Source organism: Cygnus olor, chromosome 12 (assembly GCF_009769625.2).
Source record: "Cygnus olor isolate bCygOlo1 chromosome 12, bCygOlo1.pri.v2, whole genome shotgun sequence".
Classification (NCBI taxonomy): domain Eukaryota; kingdom Metazoa; phylum Chordata; class Aves; order Anseriformes; family Anatidae; genus Cygnus; species Cygnus olor.
Window position 1 is genome coordinate 4,114,507 of NC_049180.1, and position 22,687 is coordinate 4,137,193.

At 36.1% G+C, this 22,687-nt stretch overlaps 1 protein-coding gene and 1 long non-coding RNA gene across 5 annotated transcripts in view; one reads left to right on the forward strand and one right to left on the reverse strand.

Annotated features, from left to right (window-relative positions):
* CDH13 (cadherin 13) overlaps positions 1–22,687 on the reverse strand; it is a 478,422-nt gene that overhangs the window by 8,258 nt on the left and 447,477 nt on the right. For 2 of the 4 annotated variants that reach the window (XM_040571558.1, XM_040571560.1), the window contains 3 exons: positions 14,499–14,732; positions 12,842–13,057; positions 4,995–5,050 (listed from right to left, as the gene is read on the reverse strand). In XM_040571558.1, the coding sequence (XP_040427492.1) occupies positions 5,025–5,050; positions 12,842–13,057; positions 14,499–14,732 (476 nt within the window). In that variant the 3' untranslated portion in view covers positions 4,995–5,024. The remainder of the gene's footprint in view (positions 1–4,994; positions 5,051–12,841; positions 13,058–14,498; positions 14,733–22,687) is intronic. The other 2 variants (XM_040571559.1, XM_040571561.1) reach the window with 1 other exon arrangement.
* Positions 13,024–21,172, forward strand: LOC121076923. The gene is made up of 3 exons (XR_005823797.1): positions 13,024–13,074; positions 15,277–15,366; positions 20,751–21,172. It is a non-coding gene; the product is annotated as an uncharacterized LOC121076923 (long non-coding RNA).

Consider the following 22,687-nt stretch of genomic DNA (forward strand, 5'->3'; position numbering starts at 1 on the left):
ACTGCTTCACCAACAGCTTGTAAATAAAGGGCAATATATGTTGATTTATGTGCAGACCTGAAGAAAAGCTTGTATATTTTACATCATATTGACAGATGCAATGAATGTTACTACCTTATCACACACCTTGCCTTTCCTGAGTAAACTATATATTAAAACTGGTTAGGTCAGCTTTAACCATGAATATGTTTTTTTACTGTACTAGTTGAAGGCTAGCTTTTCTCACAAATATAAGCATGTTCTCACAATAAGCATGTTTCTCACAATATAAGCAGGTTCTCCCTGCCTGTTTCCCCACTTGCCTCTCCAAACACCACCCCAGTTCCCTTCTCCCTTTCATCCTGAAGCACTGCAGTTCCTGCCTTGACTTTCCTTCTACTGAAATCACTTATCAACCTCATCATATCTGACCTGTCAGTTGTCTTTGACGCATTCAATCACATGCCTGGAAATCTGATGCTTCCCTCAGCTCCTGTGACTACATCTTCCTGTCATTTTCCTACAAGGTCTGTAATCACTTTTCCTGCATGTCTTTGTCTTATTCTTTACATTCCAGGTGTCTGGGGAAATTTTGTTTTCCCCACTACAATTTCTTCCCTTTCTTTGTGCTACCATTCATACGTGTTCAGCGATTGCTTCAGGGCTGGCAGTTCAGAGATCTTACTCTTCCTTCCTGTTTTTCCATTTAGACTACAATGTTGACCTCTACCTTTTCAATGTTTAGCAGACAGCTCGTCACAGCTAAAAACTTAGCTCTTAAATCTTTCCCTTAAAGCACTCCCTTTCAGTTCTTCTTTTGATTGCTCTGGACAACACTATCATCCTGCCTCTTATTCAAGCTTAAAAAGTGAGACAAAATGGAGAACGTTTTTGTCACAGAATCTCCTTTCTAGGTCTGTGTATTTAGGTTGCATCTTAATGTAGATGATTCTTTCACACATCATCCCAAAGGGCTGTTTCTAGCCATTCAAACAGCTAAATATCCTGCCCAGGCTCTCCTCAGCAGGTTAGCAACGTGTTTTCACAGCCCTTGTCAAAATCGAGATACTGTACTTCATATCCTGACCGTCTTTTGCTGTACAGAGTATTTTCCTACTCTGCCACTTCAACAACACCTCTGTTACTGTGACTCCTTCATTGCCTCTTCCCTAATGCATGTCTTTTCATGGATCATCCCCACATAACCAGTTTTTCATATTCATACACTATGGCACCAACTTTCATTGACATGTTTTCAAAGAAACCTTTTGGGCTTTTTTTTCCCAAGCTTTCCCATGTAATAGGAGGAGCTCCCTGCAAGCTTCTGTAAAAAGCTTTCTCCTTAGCATGTGTTTCTCTGACAGATCTACAAGAATCTTGACATTTAGCAATGGGTGCTAAGACTACTATGAATCCAGCTCAGCCATTTCACCAGCCTTAATTGAAGTTGTGTTAAAAATAACTTATTCTAAACATTGTTTGGAGGAATAGTACATATCCCTTGCGTCTGGCTTTTAAAACAGCTCCAACATTCAAAATTAGGGGCTATAAAATTTATGTAGCTAACCAACTTCAGTACTTCCAGTAAGACTATTCAAGACCAAATCTGTTTTGGTTCTTTCTATTGCAAACAATGGTGATTAAAAAAAAAATAATTGCTTGTGTCCAATGGTGAAGTTAGACTAACTTTTAGTTTCTGTGGTTAATATCAAAGTTTGTCAATTACAAATTTACTTTCTAAAAATATTCTGATAAAATCTCATAAGGTGTGTTATTGGATATGCATTCTGGCTAGTAATGCCCTTAAAACAAGCTCTACACAAATCAAAAATTACCAAAGTATTGTACAGAAACCTTAATGATGAATATAAGCAGAGCTATAGAAATCACAGAACTGCTCTAGTATATATTCTAGTATATAATGGTTGGACATGATGATCCATGATTCCAACTGTTTTGCTGTATACAGCTGCAGGTATGAAAGCCACAAAGGTGATGTGTACATCATTGTTCTTTTGTTGCCAATAGCCACCTCCACCCCTTCCCTTTAGAGTATCTGGGGAATGCACGAGTAGCATAAAGCTAGCATAACTATATAGAACTTATTTTCCCCAGAACTCACTCTCAATGCAGTCTCCAATGTGATCATCACCATTTTGAACCTCACAGGTCTCTGCTCTAGCTCTTCTATTCCTGAGAGAAATGTTCAGCCACGTTCCTTTTAAGATAGCAGTCAAATAGTGAGATAACAGTGAAATTTGCAGCATTGTTCTTATGAGCTTGCAGTCTGAATTGTTACTATTATGGGTAATTTGTCTCAGATAAGAATTCATGGCTCATTATTGTAAATGGATGGTGTTTGTTGGCATTAGTACTTTGACACTGGAGGATCATTTTTGCTTTTGTTGGTCAAGAAAATGAAAACTGGACGTGTTTGTCTGGATGGAGTGTAATAATGCTATAGGAATATAGGTCTAAGTATACTGTTTACGGTAGGGAGATTCATAATGTAGTTACCTAAGATGGAACAAAATCCCCTTTCTACTCCCACTAAAGTTGATTGGAAAGTCAAAAGGTTTGAAGTAGGTGGCGGAAGACTCTACAGGACTGATATCTGAATCATCATCTAGGCATTGTGGTTTCAGACACTGAATTGCTTCAAAAAAGGAGCAAGCCGCCTAATAAAGACAAAGTGTCTATAATATCGATTTCTTCAATGACTACAGCCACCTGTCTACTTCACAGTGGACTAATTTAAAGTTTATTTCCTACACTGATTCATATGATAAAAGATAATGGAGAAAAAAATGCACATAACTCTTTAAAACCATGAATGCATAATGCCCCATCTTAGAAAAAAAGACAGCCTTTAGCATGTAACCTTGTTTACCATGGTTCAGGATCTGGAGAGCTCATGGTCCATCGGAATCCTTCTAATCAGCCAGTAAACAATCTCATTTGCCAAATGACTTCTACTTAGCCCAGAAAATTCTTTGTGATTTCCAGACACTTTACCTTTCTACGTTGCAGCCTTAGCTTTCTCTGAACATGTTTGTAAATTAGTGACTCAACCCCCCGCTTATTTTAAAGAAACAGAAATAACTTGATTAATCCAAGGCCTTTGAAAGATGTGTACCTTATGAGACCAGACATGCTCCCTTCTTTCCCCACCATTACAGACTCTGTGTCTTAAACGGCAGTTTAAACCTTATAAAAATTAAAGGCATTTAGGTTCCATGTTGACCCTCTGTACAGGAGTGAACTTTACCCAAGATGTATTCATCCTGTAATTCTCATTTAACATAGTGAAGAGAGTTAACACAGTTGGAGTCTGGAGTTCAACTCAGGCATGCTCCATTTCTTTAGATTTCCTTCAATTGCCCTCTCAGAAATATTACATTAATCTCTGCATAATTTAAAGTCTCCATTACATCATGGACTTTATCAAAACCTCGGTAACATTAAAGGGGTAATGGGAAAATGGTAGAAGAGATCAGAAGAACCGTGTTTCTGATTAGGCAGTTAATCAACATTCAGGACCTCTTTCCTGGCTTTAGCATCTATAAAAGAGCATTAATTAGATACACAGTTATTAATATAGCCTTCATGTAGAACTTAGAAAAATTTAAATTGGTTTCATGTACATCACTGGTAGATGTGTTGTGGGTAGTTTTAAACACCAGAAGTATCATAGTGTTTGCACCACTTGCCTATAAATGCTAATATCTCGTACATTTCTGTAAAATAGTAATTTAATAACTGTTATGTATATTATACTTTTTACATAATAACTGTGTATGTTCACCTGTAACCTCTTCAGTGGTCCAATGCACTGGCTATGCTCTGGTGTAAGTGTGTGCCAAATTTTAGTGGTCACTAGTTTTGACTATCCTGGAATTGTCTTCTGAAAAAAGAAGGGAATCTTTTCACTGCAACTCTCACTGAATTTGAAAGGCTGAAACAGCTGTCTCCAGACAGATAACACACAACCTTATTCCAGCAGCTAAGAAATCAATTTTTAGTATCAGGAGTAGCAGTAGGTATGCTTGTGGCTAGAGCAAATGCATGAACTCACTGAACAGTAATAACATTGTAAAAAAGGTTTATAAAGAAGAGAGAAGTAAATGAGTTTATCCTTAAAATTTGCAGCTTATAACATCATATATAATTTGTTTCCCATTTATGTGAGGAGATGATTCCAAAATTCTTAATGATAGGAAAAACACAGTATGCATTAGTACTGTGTTTGTGAAATGAGTGTCTTATAATTCTACTCAAAGCTCCAGTAGGCACTCATATGTCAATGTCAATATTTAACTTCGGGAGCTAAAATGTCGGCATGTGCTAAGCAATTGGCCAAAATTGGCAAGACTGGGGAGAAACATGCCAATCCAAACTAATCAGCTTGCAGAGGGGAATAGGTTGCTCAGGCTGAAGTCATTTTCAAAGGGTATCTGTTTGACACCAGCAGATGATATTTCCAAGAGTCTCTCTCACACTGCTAACTCATTTATTATAAAACTATACTGGCAGATTTGGAACAGTGCTGATATACACCAACGCACTCTTCTAACTTCTTGCACTGGCCTTGCTCACTGCTGAATCCTTGTTTCTGCTTCTCCTACTTGTCTTGTACCTACATATACGCACCCTATTGGGCTGTTCTTGTGATGTGCAAAATGTACATGCATGTAAGTAATACTGTCTAAGACAAAAGCAACAACTAAAAGACTAGTTAAGTTGGCTTTGAAATTCACAAGCATGTATTACCCAGTGCAGTGCTACATTTATGTAATACAATTCATATTTACTACGGATTTGACATATCTTACTGGGGGTGGTGTAATTTCTCTGGCAAAGCAGCTAACACATTGTAGATATTTTATATTTGAAATTGTTACAGATTTTAGTTGATACTTTGCCAGAGCAATGTCACCTTCATTTGACCAATACTAAATAAATGCTTCCTTTCTTTTCCAGTTCGTTCAAAACAAAACAATTGCAGAGGTGATTACCTGCAGTCTGGAAATGTATTTTCTGATGCTCTAATCTGATAAATTCAGCTGAACGACTGGAAATATTCAGAAATTGAAATTAATAGGTACAGTTTTGAAACAGTAGCATTGAACAAATCTAATTTCTCATAAATGCATAAAAAATAACAGCTACCCAGCCTTTTAAAGCACAGTATAACTTTAAGCAGTCAGGTCTCAACTTCCATAGGTTAGTTTACTAACAGTTATCAGTAAATAGAACGTATGCATAAATAGGATCGTAGAACCATAAGGGTTGGAAAAGACCTCCAAGATCACCTGGTTCAACCATCCCCTTACCACCGGTATTACCCACTAAACCATGTCCCTAAGTACCACATCTAACCTTTTCTTAAACACCCCCCATTTTGTAGTCTATCACTTTTCCTGGACAACCTCTCTAGATGTTTATTTCAGGAATGTTATTTCTCAGATCTGTAGGTGTACACTAATCCCAACTTGAAATACTAAAAGAATCAACTAAAAACTCCTATTTAGCAAGAATAAGGATATATAATATGCGTAGCATACATGGAAGAGGAGAAATCAAAAGAAAATTGCCAAGTTTGGCTACGTTAATACTGACTAGACTTTATTTCGATTTTTTTTTTTTAAAAGAGGAACTATAAGCATGACTGGCATGACTACTAACCAATGACACATATGCACTAGGTGTATGGGTAAAGAAGGGCCTTACACAATGTAGGTCTGCAATACTCCAGATATCAATAGCATTTTAAAGGACTTAAATATCATCAGCTGTCTAGAAGAGAAGCAAAAGCAACATCATATAAACTTCAGGCCCAATCTAACCTCTCTATTCAGCTTCAATATCACATTTAAAACTGAACAGCAAGTTGTCAGCACGAAGAGCATATTTTGAGGTGTTGGGATGTTACAGAGTGGAGAAATATCCAAGGAAGTAGACACTTAAAAGAAAAAAAAAATCCCATTGTGTATAGTAGCCATTATTGACAGAAAAAAAAAATATTTGAAGTGGTCACCAGTTCAGTTCTAGTATTTAGTCACAGTCCACCCCGGAACAATTCAGATAATTATCTTAAGTTATATATTTAGCTGACTTTAAGAGGTCACTCAGAAATACAAAATATTATAAATCTACGGTTTCTGCTGAGAAAATGAAAACATAAATGTTCCTTTGAATTCATACCACTAAATGGTCTATCAAACCAGTCTCTTTAAATGTTCATTTCATGTCTACAGAATAACTGTCAGGAACAATATTACAGATTTTTAAGGAACTAGCTGTATTTGCTGGTAACTTTTTTTTTTTTTTTTTTTTTTTTTTACATCACAATCACACATCTTCTAAACTGTAGTGTTTTTTTCAATGGGTATATTTCTGGAACATGTTTGAATGGTTTAAAATGTACAAAACCTGTCATTTCTTACCTAATTAACTCAATAAAGCTTAACATCATTAAGTACATTTTAAATATGTTTTTGTACAATTTGAGGGTATTTCTACTTGTCATGTATATGACTAGGTATAACATCCTCTGTACAATTATGTACAATCCTATGTACAATTATGCATATGGACTTCTGTGCCATATCAAGCCCCATTAACTTTAGGTGGGCTCCCAAAGCCGACTGCACAACAGGTTGCAGAACTGAGTACACCTGCACAGAAAATAGAAGACTGGACACAGAGGTCTGTGGTACAAGTGAAACTCACATCATGACTGTCTCGATTTGACTACAATCCCTTAACCTTCAAACTATCCTTCCCTCTCTAATCAAGCAAGGTATCTAAAGAGACCAAAAAAAAAAAAAATTGTATTTTTCTCTTACACATATTTGAGAATGTGTCTATTCACTCATAATTTAGCGGAAACAATAATGATGTTAATATGAAAAACGCACCTGTAATGAAGATAGTAAGTATTAATGTAATAGATGGAATTGCTGGTGTTACTACTTTTAGGAAGTGAGATTTATACCCCTGGAACTCACTGATTGACAGTACTTTCTAGTTACTTGGGTATCATCATTTAGGTACTACGTTATATACCCACATGGTATGTACGCTAATGGAAGAAAAGAACTTTAATTAGACTTGTGCAAACACACAACTTTCACAGCAAAACTCTCCCCAGTTTTTGAAATTCTGGCCAATATAAGAATATTTTGCTTCTCAGAAATGGGAAAGTTTCTTCAGCAAAATTTCCTAGTTGTGCTAGTTAAATTTTTGTTTTGTTTTAATTATCACTGCTCTGAAAAGTAGAAAAATACTATAGAAGATTAAAATATGCTAAAGCAACCTAAAAGGTGCAGGATAAATATAAATAAATAAATATACATGCATATATTGTTCTTAGCAAAGTCACCTTTTGTAACTAGCTCCTCTGAAGCTTCTTCTTTGGAACAGGAATTAAATTTTTCTTTTTCCTTTTTTTCTTTTTTTTTTTTTTTGGGGGGGGGAGGGGGAGATCAAAAATCCTACAAAAATAAATACTAGTTGAGCCCTGAAAAACTTAATTACACAATTGTCTAAGACTCAGCCAAGTCACTCACAGTAAAGGCTGAAAACTGAATCTGTTGGTAACCAAACTGCACTTGTGAACAGAAAGAGCAATGACCTTAAAGGTCTTTTCCATTTGAAACTTTCTGTGATCTGTCTTGGTCTCATGCCATTCAAGAATGTGTTGCTTCAGTCTTCAGACATTTGATGTTCCTGCATAAATAACACAGGATGTTCAAGAGATACAGAAGCTTCTGTTGCTTTGAAAAATGAACTGAATGAACGATAACACTTTAAATCTGCCTGTCCATGTTCAGGACAATTCAAATCTGTCAGCTAATACCATTTAAATTTTTCTAATGGTTTAATACCAAATATGTAATTTACGAGAAAAAAAAAAAAAAAAAAACATTGTCTGTTGACACTGTAGCTGCATGCCTCAAACCAGAAAAATATTATGGTGGGGAGGAGGGGCATTAAAATGGGAAAAGTGAATGTAATTAACAGAAGTTAAATTCAAGATTGTCTTTAAGGCTTCTTTGCAATCACAGTACTGAAATCTGTCCAAGTCTCTCCTTTTCAACACACCTGAGGCCTTCCATCCTCAGTTTAACAAATTAACTCCGATGTAGAGACTTCCAGCTCATTTAAATTCTTCATAGCACTATTTCCACTCCAGCCTCTCACCTTACTTTCTGTTCGTAGTAATGGAATATTTTGCTTACTAGGTTCAAGTCAACTGTCCAGGTTAACAAGAAAAAAACAAACCAAAACAAACAAACAAACAAAAAACAAACATACAAACAAACAAAAAAAAAACCACACACACACACACAAAAAAACTTATCTTAGTTGACTGTCAACTACTGATATCAATTTTTTTTTTTCAACATTAAGTGTTTAAATTTCCTTGTAAGAAAAAAGAATAGACTAAGTAAAATATTATTTCTGGTGTGACTGACCTACTAATGAATGCTCCAAGGTCTGCTTGTTCAAGACATGACTGCTGTGTTTTTGAATCTTATTTCAGTATCTTGTTTCAATAAATTTGAGTCTAACTTCATCTTTTATGTTTATAAAATATAAAAGGAAATATGAAATGCAATTATCATTCTATGACTAGCCAATTAAGTGAAATAATTATTGTCAAATTAAAATTCCAGAATTCAGTCTTTTAAATAATAATATAAATATTTTGTCATTGATATAAAGCCTAATCCTGCCAGCTAGAGTAGTTCTTTTGCAGATTTCCATAGGGTTTTTGTTGCTGAGCTCATTATGACAATACACACACAGATTTGTTTTTGATATTTTACCTTTTTAACTTGTCTTGTTTTCCTCATCACTTGTGCGTAACTCAAATCCTAAAAGTTCTTTAATCTATGTCTTGACTTGACTTGTTCTAACCACGTTCTTCACAGAAACTTTCTCTGACATGTCATTGCCAGTGTAGAAAAAGAACAGCTTTACCAACCTCAATATATCTTGTGATGAGATTGTTAAGCGTATGTTTTACATTTAACAGCAGTCATTTGTTTTTAAATTGATGAGAATTGAGCAAAATTTGCAGGGCCTGCTCTTCTCCATTTTAGGTATTTTTTCATTCAACCCTAAATTAAATGTCAACTACCAATTTGTAGGTTGCAATAAGGGGCCTGTTTTCTCTCCCCCTCTCTCTCATCATTAGGAAGTTTGTAGATATTCTCTTGTTGAAAATGTTTGGGAGCCTTCCAGAGAGAACTATCTGTACCTGTAGTGTTGTTGAGCCCCCCTCAGCATGGTTACATTCATTCTGAACAGAGCTATTTTACCTGTGTCAGTTGAAAATATGAGGAAATGAGTGAGCAGTAAGGAACAACATGGGCAATCTCAGGCCCAGCACCAGGCATGCCCCATAACACACGTTTTTTTCTCCTGCTTTTCCTTTCCTCAAGGATGATTCTTGTAGTCCTGCTCCCTGACTAGGAACCCAGATCTAGTTTTTGATATCTTCTTCTTCCTCAATCTGGATTACTAAATTCTAAGTTATATCTGAACAAATTGTTTTTATGTTGTCTGCAGTAGCACCTAGAAAAAGCTGACAGAGGACATCATCTAGGTCTTGTTTTAAACATGGAGCCTAGAATAATGACATGAGGTTTAATATTCTTTGCAATATTTGTTAGCATTAACTGTTATAGCTTTGGACAGTCCTGTACCTGACAACTATATATCTTGCCAGCTTGAAGTCAGTGATTCTCAGAGGTAATAAGTTAAGTACAATGATGCCCTTTTGTCAATCAACTCTTCATTCAGCATCTTTTAATTCCACCAAACAGCTTATTGTTCTGTTGTGGAAAAGCTGCAGTCTGCCCATATACTTCATTATCTCGCATTTCCTACTTCTGCTTGACAAGAACCCCTAAACTTTCTCTTGTTATATCTGGGCAACTCTCTAGGCTGTATCCCATTATCCCTCAATATCCTGAACACAGTAGGCAGCTACAGAATAGGTGAGACTGCTGCTTTTTGCATGCATTATAGTTTTAATCAGGCTCTTCAGTTCTATGCTCAGTTACTTCAGAAATCTGCCACATATGACTTCTTCCATGACTTAGAAAAGAGGCACATATTCTAAGTATAGATAATAATTGTAACATTTAAATGATAATACCAAGATGTTTTGTATAGGGAGGAAATTCATGCAAGGCATTTTTTTCCATGAACAGCTCTTTCACAGGGCTATCTATCCTCACACCAGATGTCAAATACAAAAAGAAATACTTTGGCATGAATAACAAAGTTCATTTGACTGAAGGATTTACCTCCTAGGAACAAGAGCCTCATAAAACATAAATACTGGGAGCAAAGTGAGCCTCGTAAGGGCTTTTGCAAAAATTAAACCCATAACTTGCCACTAGAAATGGGATATTTCATCTGTTCAATAAGCACTAAAGTTCTCTTTGTTTTTATGGCATCGTAATCTTTGATTACTCTGATAAATATTTGGACTAGACAAAACATTGCAATGGAACTAATCGCAGCTATAAAAGAACTGTGTGTAGAAATGAATTGGGAATGCAATGATACCAGCACATTCTATGATTTTATAGAAGTTCAAATACAGAACCACATTATTTAAACTGTCTGGTGGCCCCATTCTTTCATGTCTCCATCTGCACCTAAGGAAAATGTTTGTTATGCTTGCTGGCTTTGCACAAACATGAATCGATAACTGTACCAGACATGGAGTACTAACCTCCCTCTGCATGACTGGGTGAACCCGAAACACACTAGTAGCAAATGTTGGCAAAGGAAAAACAATACAGTCCTGTGCTGAGGACTACGTCTGGCTATGCTGAAACCTAGCTAGACAATTCATGCTATCACTTACAACAACTGTGTACAAACATCCTTAGTCTCAAGGAGGAGATCCTTCCTTCCCCATCCCTTCAATTCACCTGCAACATCCCGTTATTTTGGTTTTATTGCTCAGAGAACAGACTGGTACCAGTACGTAACACTGAACAAACTGCTGGCAGATTACGTGCACATTCTTATTCCACTCTTTCCTTAAGATTACAGTTCTCTTTCTCAATACTTACTATTATAGCACTCTGAAGAAATATAAGACTTGCCTAGAAAGGCTCGAGGCATGTCTTATTTTTTCACGTTGTAAAGACTATTCAGTGCTACTTAATCTTTTACAGTAGGAGAGGGAATCCCTGTGTCATTCTGAGCACCATGCAGTGCTCAGATGCCAGGGGCCTATATTCTGCCCACAGTTCAGCTGGGGAAGATCTGTAGTCAGAAGATCAACTCAAGAAGCATTTTCCAACACCTAGAACTACCTTTTATAACTCAATTTAAGGAAAGTGGTCAGACTTCTTTGGGGGCTAGAAAACTCAACATGAATACTTTCAAAAGCAAAACGCTTTTCTCCACCTCATTATATTCTAAGCAGATACAATAATGTAAATAAAGTTCAAGCACAAATCATATCTAAAAATGTTAGCCCAGTGGCGAAAGTCATGCTTAGTGTAGCACCAGCAACATTTATGAAGTGGTAACAGGAATATATTTGAATCAATGGGCTGCATATTTATATCACTGATGCAGTGGTGTCATGTACTGTCACATATTTCTAACATATTACTTCTAACAGCTGAAGTCTGCATTTGTTTCCAGTCGACTAAACCCAGAACAACTGAAGCAAAGCCAATGGAGATACTTCAGATGTCACTGATTGGAACAAAGAACAGGAATTTGCACTTAGCATTTATATAGTCTTTTTCATCTTCAAAGAGCATCACAAACATCAGCTACTTCTAATTCTCTCACAACGACCTTCATGCTAACCTTTTGGGATAAAAGTAATATGTTATAAGAAAAAAAAAATTGACACTGTGTAATCAAGCATACACCAAGCCTCAGATGTGTAAACTATCTCTGCCTTGACCTCTATCTCTGCCTCATGGTAGGTTGTACCTCATCAAGAATATCTGGCCTTTTACTATGGCTCAGGTAGTATTTCACCATACAATGCATTCTACTAACATTAGATGATGGTAATAATCCTTGAATAATAGTTTACTACAATAGGGGATACAGCAATTCCTTTTTAACAGACATCAAAAAATTGCTGAAAACCGTCACAGGGCAAGGCAGGTACATATCTAGGTTAGACGTCAAAATTCTGTAGTTTTGAATTCCTACTCTGCAGTTATTCTGGGAATTCCTTATTAGGAATTTCATAAGACTTTTAGAAAGCTTTCTCAGAAGCAGCAGAAGCTTCCTCTGTATGCATCAATTTTCCCTCTCTCCCCCAACCCAGACATGTAATTCTGATTATCAATTTTGTGTGTCTTTAAAGCCAGAATCTTGAATAAGTTCCTTATGTTCCAGCTGCTTGTGCACTTCATACAGAGGAATAGATCGAAGCAGGCAGTACTCATTTTCATGGTGACCCAGAACAGCTATTGTTACAAGAACACCTTTAATCTCCTGTTTCTGATTTTGAATTGAATTCAAGTGGGGAGAGATGAAAGAAAGTGTCTCACAAATCTGTTACTACAGCTGGTACTTCTTAATTTATCATATGCTACCTTTAATTCTCTTTGATTCTTCTTAGAATTATTGCTTCTATTTCTTAATTTGACAACCAGGCATTTTTTGCTACTTTTTGACAGTGAAAAAGCCCTCCCCTCCTACTTTTATGTAGCTACTTCCTCAGGGAAAAAATAAAATTACTGCATTATACTATCAATGTATGAATTTAACTTCTCCCTTGGTAAGTTTTCATATAGAGCGCACAGATGAGCAGCTAAATAACACTTCGTTACTTACAGTTAAGGAAAAGACTTACAAAATAAACTGAAGAGTGAAAGAAGGATCAGGGTCATGCTGATATGAAGTGCATCAGTTGCACTGCAGTCCATTCTGGATTTCTTGCAGGAACACACTTGTAATTTCAGTTCCGTGTTGTTAGTCAGAGGTGGTTTTCCAGAATCTGTCACTGAGATTGGGATGTTGTAATTGGCCTTTTTCAGGTTTTGAAGCAGGACGACCTGGGCATGAGTATCTGAAAAAGATCAGGAGGTAAGAATTAGCCAAATAGTAGTCACTTGGGTAGGAAGAGGAATCTGTAAACAGTGTCAGACATGCCACAGTTACTCGTGGAAATTAAGAAGAAAACGAGAGCACTCTAAGGAAAAGATTAGAGAATTGAACTGAATGGGAAGTAAGAAGAGGCAGTTACAGAAATTCTTTCAGGGGCTTACAGCTAATTGCAAACATATTCCAAACCCCATCAAAAGAAAGACTTTCAAGAGTCCCTTTTGTTTAAAGACATTACTTGGTCTTCAAATTATTGGCAGAGTTTACTGTGGAAATGAATATACTAATGAAATGCTAAGGCATGTCATCCCCAAAGCAACACAAGAGGGAAGAACTTATCTATTTGCCAAAGGAAAATTCCCTTCTTGCAAGGAAGCACAGGTGAAACTGTTTAACTGCTTCCCCAATTTCACTAAGAAGGCAGTGAAGAGAAATAATATCCCTTTAGATCCACAGATCTGCTTCACCTACGCAACAGTGAGTCTTAACAGCTCTTGGTAGCCAGGTGTGCTCATTTAGGAGGTTTAGCACAGGGTGGTTTCATCACCGGCAAACAGGGGAACAGGAAAGAAAATGACTCCTTCACACTGTCCATGATAACCTTCAGGCAGGCATAGACGTGATCTATGTGATGGATGGATGTGATCATTTTTAGTCCTTTCTAAGCAGAATATGAAATGAGCCGCTAAAAGTCCAGGGAGCAGCCTTGCTGAAAGAGACCTGGGGGACATCAAGCTTAATGTGAGTAAGCAGTGTGCCATTGCAACAATGGAGGCAAAGCAGATCCTTGGCTGCATCTGTAGACATGTCACTAGCAGGGATAGGGATGTGATCATCCCACTCGGTGTCAGGCCACTCGTGGTGTACTGTGTCCAGTTCTGCTCCCCACAATTCAAAAATGCTCTTACTGATGATAGTATATAGATCCAGTACATTTGGGTATTGTATTTGTGAATTCTACAGTTCAAATATGTGAAATCAGGAAGTTTTTCAGGTGTACTGCTAAAGCCCATGCAAAGGATTCATGCTGTCCTATAGCAAAGCTTTGTGCATCCTTTGCAAACAAATTCCATGGAAAAAAATATGGTAACCTTTACAAAATTATGTCATCGGTAGACATTCTTTAAAGCAATACCAAAAGAGAAAAGTTTGGACAATGTATTAAGAAGAGGGAAAAAAAAAATCTTGTGTCAGACAAAATGCAGACAAACTATTAGTATTTCCCACCAGGCAGCTGGTCCTAGAAAAAAACACTGGAGAGTGTAAAGCAGCAGTAATGGATTCATCCTGCAGGACTTCCATGCACTGCTGCTGTTGAATTCACATAGTGGACAGCCTCAGGGTGATTATACTGTGAGTTAGAGGCAGGAGGACTAAATGCATAAGAAAAAAAAAAAAAAACTTACTGTTAATCTTGGTGATTTTCCACAATTTTTCTGGGCCGGATTGCTTACTCAGTTCAAATTTAAATGGATCTGTGTTGGGATGAAGGTCTTTGTCTGATGCTCCTAGTACCACTACTCTGAGATCTTTTGCATCATCACAGACTTTTGCCAGTGTTGGATAAAGGGATGGGACATTGTCATTGACATCCTCCAAGGTGATGTGTAAAGTTCCTGTACCTGTAGCGGGAGGGTTACCTAAGCGAAGAAAAAACACAAGTGTTTATTAAATCATACTTCCATAAACATTTCTCTTATTCTCTTGGCATGCTTGCCAAGGAAAATAATTTTTATATGTCTTCCTTCTTTTACATGAGAACTACTGCTTTAAGACATTGAAGAGTCACTATTGTAAATTGTTGCTATATTTTCAAAATGCACCGTGTTTCTCTACAGTATGGACAATTATTCTAAGGAAACCTCTGGGAGAGGAATATTTTGAAGTCAAAATGAGATTAGGACATGAATAGGCATTTGGAACAGAAGCTGTTCATAGACACATGCTGAGAGAATCATAGTGGGAAACATCCCCTACATAGACAGTGTGGTATTGAAAGAACCAATAACAAGACAAATAGGAGGAAAAATGACAGCAGAAGAGAATCAATTTGTATGGTGGGGACCCATAAACAGACCAGGAGCAGATCATTCCTCAACAGCCCTTAGGCCCACATTTAGTTATGTGGTGAAGTAAAACCTGTCAGCCTGCAACTCTAGAAAATGAGATCTTTTATTTTCCCAGAGCCATTCTGTGCTAGCAGTGGAGTTTCAAGCTTTCTCGAATTATTTGTCAGCCTGTCTCAGCCTTGACCTGAAAGATCCAGTTTCAGAGGTGAGGATGTTGTTTATTCACCATGGTACCACGACAAGCCTTTGCACTGAGGCTGTGACTGACAAACCAGCCGTGGCACCGGAAGTGTTTGTAATGGAGACACCTGCCCACTGGGAACCAGACTGATCCTAGCACCTCATTTCACAGAGGTCAGGGAGGAGCTGACAAGTGGTGATAACTTTCAGTCACTACAGATATGTGCCATGGTTGAGCCAGTAACCTACTGATTTTGGTCTAAATATCAATATCGTATTACAGATCCCTTTGCTGTCCCATTTTGACTGATGTAAAAGTTTTCTAAAAGGACATTTTTTCCTTCATTATACACCATACTTGCTAATTTCCCACTTTAAATGCTGCACTTACTGAAGGGTTGTTTGTGTTGCTCATTTTACTGGTTTACAATTCAAAATCTGTGATCTCTGCACTTCCCTTAGCTATAAACCCTCAGCAGGTAGAAAGGATTGAAGAGATTGTGCTTAACCTGTAAAGCAGTAGTGCAATGTGTGACAGTGGTTTTGAGTTTATCATTGAAAGAGGTACACTTTAGCAACCCACCAAACTATGGAATTACTGCTGCACTGTGAGTGCATAGTAAGGGAGAAGTAAATACTCTGTGGTCTGGATCTGATAAACTACTAACTGTAACAGAATGCAATTAGTCCTTTCAAATAATAAATGTTACTAATGGTGACACTTCATCTGTTTCATGCACACATAAATGCATAACAAAGGCAGAATTTTCATAGTTCTTTAGCTCCCCCCATCTCTCACTTTGTCATCAGGAGGGTTAGGGTTGAGTTCTTTTCAATGAAAAATAAATTATTTTTCATTTTTTATTGGACTAATTGAATTTGCAGAAAGACTCCAATACATTTTTTTTTGTTCTTGATATATTATTAAGTAAAGTCATACAGCAGAATGGATGAAAAGACATTCGAGTATTTGAAATATGATCATAAAAGCCAGCCTTTCATGCACTTAATTAAACTGCTGTCTTTAATTTTGAATGCATTATTTCCACACTGGACTGATAATGTCATATGCACTGCCCTTCTTATCTTTCTCTGAAGTCAGTAATATTAAAATCTGCCTTTTGAAATTAAGAAGCCAACAGCATTATGAATGTACTGTTATTTTGTCAAATGCAGATATGGCTGCATTTTTTTCTGCTATGTTAATGTTTCACTATCTTTATATGGCTTATGGGCCAGTCAACTATTATGCACAAATAAGGAGAAAGGAAATTGCTTCTGTCCATTTCAATGACTTATTCTCTGGTTGTTTTATTTCTAATGATTCAAACAAAATCTTTCAGTGATTTATGAAGTCTTACAAAAGAAAAAATAAGCTAATGTCAAGGTCATAAACGGATGCTTGTTAACATGCATGTCATAAAAAATGCAACAAAAAATGAATCAAGGAAAAATGGTCACAACATATCCATTGGGAATATATGACTTTTATAAATTTGACACTAATATGCCTTTGAAATAAGAAACACTCAAAAATCCCATGATCTCTAGACAGTTTTTTGACTAGTTTTTTTTTTAGACTAGTTTTGAAACGAAAGAGTTCCTTAGCATATTTTAATTCTGAAATAAAACTTCTAGTTTTTATTGTAAAACTTTGCAGCTGAAAGGAGAATTAAGGCGTAAAGCAAGGGCTCAGTCTGATAACCCTTGGAAGCACCTTTTCAAAAGAGTTTAGCTCCCATTTTTGTCACTGAACTGGCTATTCCTACTGAGGCTGAATTCTTTGAACCTGCAGGTACTTAGAATCATTTGGGACAGAGAAAATTTCAAATTCCTGCTAAGGCTCCCACAAGTGGCATAGCTGTGAACATACTATGGCATATGAATGAAACGTCATTGCGTTACTCATTACTCACATATGTAAAAGCTGCTACAACAGACTGAAGGATGGCTAGTTTGGATACTGAAAGAAAATCAGAGCTTGGTATTGAATCCTGATTTTAATAATCTAGGTCAAAATTGAGAAACTTAATGAGTAATCTTCAATGAGACAGTAATGCAGGTAAGGTCTTCCAAGTTAGTTAAGGTCTGTAAGAATGAAACTGTGGTTGGGAACACTAAAAATGTACAGACTCATCTTAGATCATGCTGCAATTGGAAATCTATGATACATTATCTGAATTGCATTAGGACTGTTAATGTCTTCATATCCTAGCATTAGACCACATAAAAAGCTTCTGATAGCAGTCGTCATTTCGGCAATAGCTACTGCTGTTGTAAGATGCAACGAGCAAAAAATAGACTAAAAAAAGTAGTTCTATTTCATGAGTTAGATACCACCATAGAATATGATGGGATCTATTGTCTGTGAACTAGAATCTGTAATTCAAAGGACTGTTACCAGAAGATGTAGATGTTAAATTTAATCTTAGTGCTATCAGCATAAATGACTGTGTTGCTACCTTTACTTTAAAGAACAGTATCAAAAGAAATATTATAGAAACATATACTTTGTATACTTCTATTTAGTTGTATTTTAATGAAAAGCTAGGCAGAATCATATCAGAATTATTAGTATAGAATAGAATAGAATTATTAGTATAATGTCTTGAGATACAAGCCCTCTGTAGAAAAACCTGGCCAAAAAATTTGAAAACTAGTGTTCAGCTTTGGTCCAAAAAGTTCCCATAGGAACGATGATGGCATTTAGACATCTAACTACTCAAATGAGGCTGCGAATCAGGTAGTTAGATTCTTAAAAGACACCAATTACGGACAACGATGGCCATGGACTAAGATGACATTTCTCTTAAGTATCAAGACTTGCATAAAATGGCATGTCTAACAAGCAATCATATGGTTGAATGGCTGATGATGTGTTTAATCTGAGCATAACATTTTTATGGACATGAAGAGACATTTCACAGTGCCCTTTCTAGTTTTCTTACAGAAATGTGATGTTGTTGTATACAGATTTCGAATATGGATGAACTATGCTTCATGAAATTGAAGATAATATTTGGACTGTTTTGAAACTGAATTAAGAAATTCCTCATCAGTGTATCTTCCAACACCAACTATTTTCATTTACTTGACATGACAACAGAAATACAGAGTTGGCAAACACCACACAGGAAGTGAGACTTTCAAATATGCCTAGCACAGTAAGAAACCAAACATCCTTAGAAGTCAGGGAAAGTCAAGGGCTTAATTTTTGGGGTTATCCAAAGGAAATCTCACATGACTGAGGATTGCCTGCATAGCATCCTATTTCATTGTACCTGCATTTCTATCCTACAGTTAGTATCATAAAAGATTGGTAGATGGTTCCATGCTGCATGAGTAAGTCCACAATCACGTCCAAATGTCTCACCACACTTTGTGTAGACATATCTACGGAAGCTTTAAAGTAGTCAGTGAAGATGTTAATAGCTATGTAGCATCAAATCATTTATATGAAAGTTGGTTTTATATGATGTTAAGTCAATATGTGACTTTCATGAGAGCAATTTGAGTTCATACATTTGTTTCACTCAATGCTAAGGAAGCCCTGGGAAACATACCACTGGCTGTACCGGCATGTGGGCCATGCCAGCCTCACATTTTCACATCCAGTGGTGTTTTCCTCAATTAACTGAGCAATAACAACAACAGTAACACCAGGAAAAACTAATTAGGCACTTCACTGTTGGAATTGCAACAGTTCTCATGTTTAGACCCTACATTCCCTTCTAGGAGTAGAGTTGGGCGTGCAGTGGTTAAGCACAGACATCCATTTACACTGAGTTGCCAGCGTGTACTTGCAGGAGTCAGCTAGAATGATTGTTCTAAATTGGTAGAATATTTGCAAGATGGAAATGTTTAAATGCAACATAAACACACACACACACAAAATCATAAAAGATTTAGTCCTTTTCTTCCAGCTTTCCCTTTCCTATTTTCAAATGCCAACATTAGCCTAAATGACCCTGAATACGTTATACTAGCATTCAAAAACATACTCAAAACTTAGAAAATGAACTGTTTGGGACATTTGAAATTACGGTGAATTTAGATTATTCTTGAAAATGAAAATGCATATTTCTTAAAGCTGTGGAAATGTTCTTAAGTATGTATCCAGGTAAAACAATTACTTGAACACGGCTACTTAAAATTATATTCTTTGGTCAACAGGCCTCTAAAATCAAATAATTAAACCTATATTATTCAGCCTTCATTGAGCTTTTCTAATTCCAAAGTCCCTCTTTGGAATAACCGAGATATATATATCTTTTAGAATTGTGTTTTTAAAATATATATTTTTTTAATTTGTAGATTTAAAGGATATTATTAGCTAAACAAATTGGATATAACAACATTTTTTCAGCTAAACTGAATTTCGTTTCATTTGTGAAAACTAACATGAAAATCTTCAAGAAATATTTTCTCTTTGAGCTTGACTTTTTTCTGGTTTGACACCAAAGCTGACTTGATCTAAAGCAGGACAAGTTGCACAAGGGAGAAATAAATATTATCAAACACAAAAATACTTGTCCACATGCTTGTGGAAGGTAGCTTTTGCTAAATCAGATGAAAGTCAGCTTATACTTGTACATAATACAATTTGTTTAGTGGCACAGCTAGGAAACAAAGGATTGATAATCAACTAACAAAATCCCCAGACACAAATCATAAAGTGTTAAGGCATGAGAATACATGTTTTTACTTAAGTTTGGAAAGTTCACCTAATGGCATCAAAAGCTAAATATATGAATTATTCTGTTTTTAAAACACTAATGTTTTGTATCTTGGTCTTTACAGCAAAACAATATTTATATAAATGCTTTTACAGAACAATGTTTAATTAAGAATCATTAGGAAAAAAGGAATTTAATTCAAATTATTATACCTTCTTTTTGAAGAGCATTGGAGACCAGGGATTCTGGTGGTATTTATCAACTTTCCAAAGAAGAAAAATCAACCGCTTTAAAGAATCCAGTGGCTACATAGATCTAAGCCACAGTACTGCTAGAAGCTAGAACAGTATTTTAGGAAGAATGGAGCATGAACTGTCCCCTTTTACATGTTCATTATGAATAGTAAAAAGACTTCTGCACTCCTTTCTTCTTACTGAATTAAGCTTCCAAAACCATCAAATTAATACATATTATCTATGTCCTTCTATGTCATGATGCAGAAATTACAAGGCCATTTAATTCCTAGAGAAAGTGGTTTGTCCTCTGCCAAATCTGTAGGGTATCCACTGCCATACAGATTTTCTCTCAAGCTGACAGAATGGAAATTATTTATTTTCAATTTTGCTATTTATGGTTTACCATTTAGCAGTGTTTTTTAATCTTGGACTGTCATTTATGTAACCCACAAAGACTAATTATTATATTTTTTTTTTTTCCTGCTGCTACTTTTTAGCTGGCTAACAGAGTTACATGGATACAGAATGAGAAGGTAGAATGAACTGTTTGAGCAATTACAGTAAGAACAATTTTTCTTCGTATTTGAGCAGAAAAAAAGCCTTTGAGAATGTGGGTTTTCTAACTTCTGGCATAATTACCTTTGCTCTGACCCATCATGAATAAAGCTTTCTCTCTTTAAACTTCTATAAACCATATTTGAATCATAGTCATATCAAGGTCAATTTGGAATAACTATAATGATGTCTACAGAATTTCTTTCATTTTACTCCCATGTAACTAACTATAAATTGTAGGACTGCCTACGATTTCTCCTTGGATGTGTTTTTTTCACCAATTTCTCTATTTTCATCTTCATATGTACGGGAAGGAGAAGCTGTTTTGTTGTATTTAATAGGGCAAGAAAAGAGGAGAATAAAGAATGAAGGGAACATTGTAGAAATTCCCAAAGTGTTTGGAGGGAGCTATGCATTCAGACTGTGCAGTATGTGGTTAGACTATGTAACATGCTCTCTCTTTAAGTGATTGTATTTCAGATATAGACTGTGAGAAATAATGGTTCATGCTTTATAATGATACTGCTATGAAAATTTAACTGAAATTTCAGAGTCTCCTCCCTCATCATTCTCTTTTTCCTCCATATGCTGTTTTTCTAATCAGAAGATGTGTGCATGCTAGGTGATTTGGCAGCAGGTACCCTCTGTGCAGGCATAAATCCCATTCAGACAGGCATATTCCAATACTTTTTGTGTTCAAGCTGAACTCCATTAATGGTTCAACTAAAGTAAATGGAACCAACAGTGGGAAGATACTAAGATATGGGTGTGCTGCTCAGAATCTGATGTATACAGAAACTGGCCTTATAAATGCCACATGCTGACATTTTCTATAAAAGAGGTCCCAAATTTCCCATGAGCTGAAATTTCCTATTTTAAAAATATGCATTGGCATATTGATTTTTAAATAAATAAATAAATAAATAAATGCTAAAAGTTGCAATCCTTCATTCATTCAGATAATATATGCAGATCCTATTTTTGAGTAATTACATTTCAAAAGAGCACAGTTCTTTGAGCATATCGAATTGCTACTGACATATGCCATCCGTCTTAAATACTGTTTTCAGCATTCTAATTTCTTTTTCTAATCATGAGTCCATGATGACAAATTAAAACAATATTTTGTGTGCAATTCATATTTTATTGAAATTTAAAATGGCAAGAAAAGGATGAGTATTCAGTTTATTTTCTCATCTCAATTAATACAGCAATTAAGATAAGGAGTATAAAACTGGCGTAATTGGGTAGCCATGGCAACTAATTGCCTGATTTCTTCAAAAATAGCATGTTTTAGGTGGAATCAATCTGTGGTAATTTAATTACGTACATCATGAAGCAAGAAGACAGGTTAGATACATGTAAGGAAAAATTCTGTTTCCAAATTGTTACACATCTTTGTTACTCCAGTTTTTTCTAGCTGTTGTCTGTTTCTGTTCATTACCTGTACTACAGAATGATAATTTTTCCTTTTAACGATTAGGATTATCAAGAAGAGCACAATGAATGCCTGAAAATAGTTCAGGTGGTACCCAGAAAAAAGGAAAAAAGTGAAAATTAGACTCTGACTCCTTCCTCATTTTCCAAAGAATGGCAAACTGGCCACAGTCATAGAACCAAAATTCCCTTTTTAAATATAAATAAATAAATAAATGACCAGTGCAACTCGAGGCAAACACTGAAATCACTCCAGTCTAGATATAACTTCTTATGGCCTTTACCTTGTTTAATCATGTATAGTCCATGAAATAGAGATTACTGCTCCTGAAGCTGATTTCCTGCAGCTCAACCCTCCTGTTGGACATCCTGCCTATACTAGGGATGGCTGCCATGCAAACACTTATGATTTCAAATGCTGGGGATGGTGATGCAACATAGG